This window comes from Rhodamnia argentea, chromosome 5, assembly GCF_020921035.1.
Source record: "Rhodamnia argentea isolate NSW1041297 chromosome 5, ASM2092103v1, whole genome shotgun sequence".
NCBI lineage: Eukaryota > Viridiplantae > Streptophyta > Magnoliopsida > Myrtales > Myrtaceae > Rhodamnia > Rhodamnia argentea.
The window spans coordinates 20,340,328-20,345,434 of record NC_063154.1 but is presented as its reverse complement, the minus strand read 5'-3'; the positions used below and the strand labels follow the sequence as shown (position 1 = coordinate 20,345,434).

The following is a 5,107-nucleotide window of genomic DNA, read 5'->3' as shown; positions in this document are numbered from 1 at the left end:
TTTCTTTCTTCTTCTTTTTTTCCATCGATTTCCCATAATCATCATATCTTATCAACACATGATATTCTTTTCCAATTACTTAATGGATGTTGTGAGATTTTGTGAGAATACTACTAACTGTTCTAAAAGTTTAAGTTATTAGATAAAAGCATAAAAGTGTGATTTATTATTAATATGTATTATAGCACTCTCCCTCACAAATAGGCTGGACTTTTTTTTTTTGGGCCCTATTTAGGCTGGACTTTAGCTTAGCTTAATGTGTGGAAATATGCAACTATAGAGGCAAATAGGAGCCTGGAAGATTTGAACTTCAAACCTCATATTCTAATACTATGTGAGATTTTGTACGATCATTACCAATTGTTCTAAAAATTTAAGCTGCCAAATATCATATATAATAATCGGGAAAAGTCACATTCTTTTGGTTGATATGATAATTATTTAAAAGTTCCATATTAGTGCCAATTTGGAATTATAAGTATATATATACTTTCCACTTCACTTTTGTTAGAAATACCTCCAAAATTTCCTCATCCCTTTTGGTTCCTACAACTTTTGTGAAAACGCATGAAGTCAAGCCAAATTGTTGCTTACTAAGCTCATGTCTTAGTTGCAATTGTTACCAATAAAAATAACATATTTCGTGGACTCAATGCACTATTTCATATAAATCGATTCAGCTATTGATAATGTAGAAAAAGAAAGTATTTAATCACAATGCTAATGTGTCATTATCATCGAAAAAGTATTTAGGACATCAATTTATCAAACGGTGATCAAAATTATGCAATTCGAAAAATTAGAAACACTTCGAACCGCTGAAATCTAGTTAAAAGGCAGTGAAAATCACACGTCACAATCATGCAAGTTCGTTTTACCAGCAATAGACACACGGTCAACAACCCGAGGCCTTGGTCAACGACTTGAACGTCACGGATGAACCCACAGGCAAGGTCCCACATTCGACGTCGAACGCATCGTAACGGAGGAACAACTCCACCAATATAACCCTGCACGTGAGCAGCACCAGATCCTTCCCTGCGCACTGCTTGTTCGCCACCGTCGGATCATCAATCTCACGCCCGTTCGACCAGTAGACGTACTTCAACAGCTTCTCTCCCTCCGCCACGAACCTGTGGCCCACGAAATCCTCCGGGTCATCGAAGACTTTCGGATCCTTGGTCGCGAACGGCTGATACCCGAAGAGGATCTCGCCCTTCTTGATCTCGAAGGCCGCGTCGTGGCTCCGGACCACCATGTCTCGCTTTGCCTTCCCGTACTGGAACTGGACTGGAGGGTCGATCCTGAGAGCTTCGTACACGACCGACTTGGTCAAGCTCATCTTGTCCAAACACAAAGCAATGGTGATTGATTCAATCTGTATTAACGTACAAAACACTAAATCTGTATGACTTGTGAAAGGCATCCCCCTTTTTCTCTCTGTTAGGGTTTCTCCCTTCTCCCTTTGAGAAAGACCGGCCGCTTGTTTTGTCTTTGAGGGAGAGAGAGGGACATTTCTCTCTCTGCCTCCCTCCCTCCTCCCTTTCCTTTCGTGGTTTCCTTTTCCCTCTTTGAAGCTTTTATTATGCTTTTGTAAATAAATTTTTACGGTTGATTTTGAGTGAACGTGGAGATTAGTTCGGTCATCCGTCCAATTGACAACTATTGAGGAGGATGTTCAAGACATAACTCCACAACCTCTTCAAAATTACGCCGCTCTTCTCTTCCTATTTAAATTTAGGTCAAGATTTGAAGATTTTACTCTTCCAACTAGATCTAAATGTAGTCCGGGAGTTCCGTACATGTATTAGATATGTGTTCTTTCAACATTTTGAGGTTGATGTCTCTGCACGGCGATGGTGATGGGGACATCGAATTAGATACGCACCTTAAGCCGTTGCAAATAGAATGAGAGATCTCGGCGTGTACTCATCATTAGTGATGGGCTATTGAAGTGTGCTTTTAGCTGCAAAATGTACTTTGTTATTTGCTTTCGGGCTTTTGTTTTGTTCAGAAGTTATTTGAAATTTTCTAGACTTAGAAGGTGCAACTCTTGAACTATTATTATGATATGAATGACAACTTCATTTCTTCCGATAAAAAAAAAAAAAAGAAGAAGAAGAAGAGAATGACATATTTCTTTCCAAAAAAAGTAAAAAAAAATCTGTGTGACTTTATCAACCAGCTTTTGAAGTTGCTTTCATTCACCATGGTCAATTGCTCGTGGGGGCCTTGGTCAACGACTTGAACGTTGCAGATGATCCGAGAGGCAACTTCCCGGGTTCGACGTCGAACGTGTCGTAACGAAGGAAGATCTCCACCAATATGACCCTGCACAAGAGCACCACCAGATCTTTCCCCGGGCACTGCTTGTTTCCCGCCGTGGGATCGTCGGTCTCACGCCCGTTCGACCAGTATACATACTTCAACAGCCTCTCTCCTTCCCCCACAAACCTATGACCCACGAACTCCTCCGGATCGTCGAAGACCCTCGGGTCTCTCGTTGCGAACGGCTGATACCCGAAGATCATCTCGCCCTTCTTGATCTCGAAGGCCGCGTCGTGGCTCCGGACCGCCATATCGCACTTTGCCTTCCCGTATTGGAACGGGACCGGAGGCTCGATCCTCAGTACTTCGTAAACGACCGACTTGGTCAAACTCATGTTGTCCAAGGCAGTGAGAGTGATCCCGCCTTCTGATTCGACGACGGATCTGATCTCGTTAGCGAGCTGACGATGCAACTTCTCTCCTCCTGATGCGACCCACTTGATTAAAGCCGGAAACGTCGTTTTCATCCCGCCATACGCATTGAAACCCGCAACGAACACGAGGTTATGGCAAGCTTCGTCTCTTTTGATCCCTAAACCCTCGGCTTCGTCCAATATGGATGTTGCATTCTCATTGAGGGCCTTATAAAGCTTTCGGTAATGAGATTTGGCTAAGAATGGAAGCAATGGGAATGTGTGTAGTAGTATGTCCTCTAGAAAGTTGAAGGCCTTAGTCAACCCTAGGGTCATCAATGGGGCGAGCTGGAAAAACAACCAAGAATCGAATAGTTGTGACCCTTTTGCTTCTATTGTTGCATCATGTGGCTTTTTGTCACAAAAGAGCCTAAACACGAAGTCGAAGGACATTTTGTCACTAAGCGTATTGAAGTATGCCTTGCCTTTGCTAGCTAGCTCATCTTCCAGGACGACAAAGAGCTCCGACAAGCAATTCCTAAAGAGTGGGACGACTTCCCCATGCCGAGACACCAGCACGGAGAAGACGAATTGCTTGAGAACTGCGTGCTTGGGCTCGGAGGGGTCGAGGAAAGCGCATACACGGTGACCGCCAAAATAGTCGAGGGAGGGCATGTAAGTGCCATCGAGCACGTCTCGCTTCTCGACCTTGGAAGTGTCAAAGAGGACGGGAAAGCTGGCGGCATCGAGGAGGACGATGACTTTAGGATTTGAGGCCACGAAAGGGCCTGGCGGCATGTTGACTCGGAAGACAGTTGAGTCGTACTTGAGCATTCGATGCCTGAAGAACTCCTCTCTTCCTTGGTTGTAGAAGTAGTCGAGACGATCTTTTATCGCGCCAAAGAAAGGTGTGCCGTAACCTCCGGGGATTTCTTTAAGTGGAGGCGCATTGTCACGAGAAGCTTTCGAAATTTGGTCGCCATGGAATGGGGAAGAAGACATTGATGATGAAGAAATGGAACTAGGGTTTAGAGAGAAATCAAAGGCAAAGTTAAGTGCTCGATGTGGTTTTTTCTAGGTATGTGCAAGCTTCAAAGAGGGCATATATGGATTTGAGTGAGCATATATCTGCGCGGCTTCCTGTATATATAGTCAATGTAAGGTGGGGAAATCGTTTCCGATTGGTAGGATGTGATCGTTTTTTTGACAATTAAGGGACTAAACATAGCCTTAATTTCTTATTTCACGAATTACATGTTGAAGAGAGAACACGGTAAAACTCTCTCTCTCTCTCTCTCTCTGTCTCTCTGTCTCTCTCTCTCTCTCTCTCTCTCTCCGGATTTTTCTACTAAAGTCCATCAAATTGGCAAGTTGGCCAACTTGATAAGTGAAGAGAAGCTTCGCCACTTCTAAATTTCTCTAAAGGAATCTAATTGCCAAGTTACTATGCAATAAATAATTAAAATAAGAATACATTTATATTTGAAATTATTTAGAAAGCTAGAAAAGTTGGTGAATATATTAGTTTTGCGTCCTATTTATAGGGAGAAAATTGTTAAAAAAATCATAAATCTATTACAATTGTGCCAATTTTCAAAGCATCTTTCTTGACGATTGAGTCCTAAACCTTTTGAATTTTATACCTATTTAGTCCATCTGGTCAATTTTGGCAGGAAATCGCTAACATGAACGTCGATCGTCTTACGTGGCGCGAGCGGCGCCAACGTGAATAGATTTTAATAATTTATTACTTTATCAAATTAGTTAGTTATGTTGGGATTCGCATAACATGTACAGGCAAAAATATCATATAAAATAATCAAACGCAGCGAAAATAAATAAAAACCTATATATGTATCTCCGGAGGCATAGTTCGTGCGTTTCTATCGAAAATCGTATATTGATTAAGACGGTTAACATGTTACTTTTTGAAGCGTGCTTGAAACGGAAAAGGTTCAGACGTTCTTCTATCCAAGCCTCACAAATGTCGAGCCTCTAGTTCGGACACACCATTAATCGTAGAACGAACGAGAAAAGACAACGCGGATAATTACGACAACAATTGTGCTAGCAATTGTGTGAAAAGAACTCTCCACGCTCTCAATATTTTGGTCACAGTGGAACACAAGTGAGAGAGTTTTTTTGTCTTACATTCACTCTCTAAAATTGCACACTTCAAGGCTAAAAACAAATCTGCAACTAGTGCATTTTTTTTATTATTAAAGTTGAGCGGTTGCACAAAAACGCACGATCAGTAACGGTTACTGATCGTGCGAATTGTGCACAGCGCACGATCAGCAACCGCTGATCGTGCGTGCGCATGGCCAGCAACAGTTGCTGACCGTGTCATGCACAGCACATGGTCAGCAACTATTGCTCACCAAATGCAATGCCTTTTTTTTTTTAAATAAAACGCATGGTCAACA

General features: G+C 42.2%; 1 protein-coding gene across 1 annotated transcript; it reads right to left on the bottom strand.

Moving 5' to 3' along the window:
- Nucleotides 1-832: 832 nt before the first annotated feature.
- Nucleotides 833-3,782, bottom strand: LOC115737181 (allene oxide synthase 3-like). The gene is made up of 2 exons (XM_030669185.2): nucleotides 2,646-3,782; nucleotides 833-1,327 (listed from the first exon to the last, which is right to left on the bottom strand). Exons 1-2 carry the CDS (start codon nucleotides 3,681-3,683, stop codon nucleotides 896-898), a joined length of 1,470 nt encoding a protein of 489 aa, XP_030525045.2. The 5' UTR covers nucleotides 3,684-3,782; the 3' UTR covers nucleotides 833-895.
- Nucleotides 3,783-5,107: the final 1,325 nt, after the last annotated feature.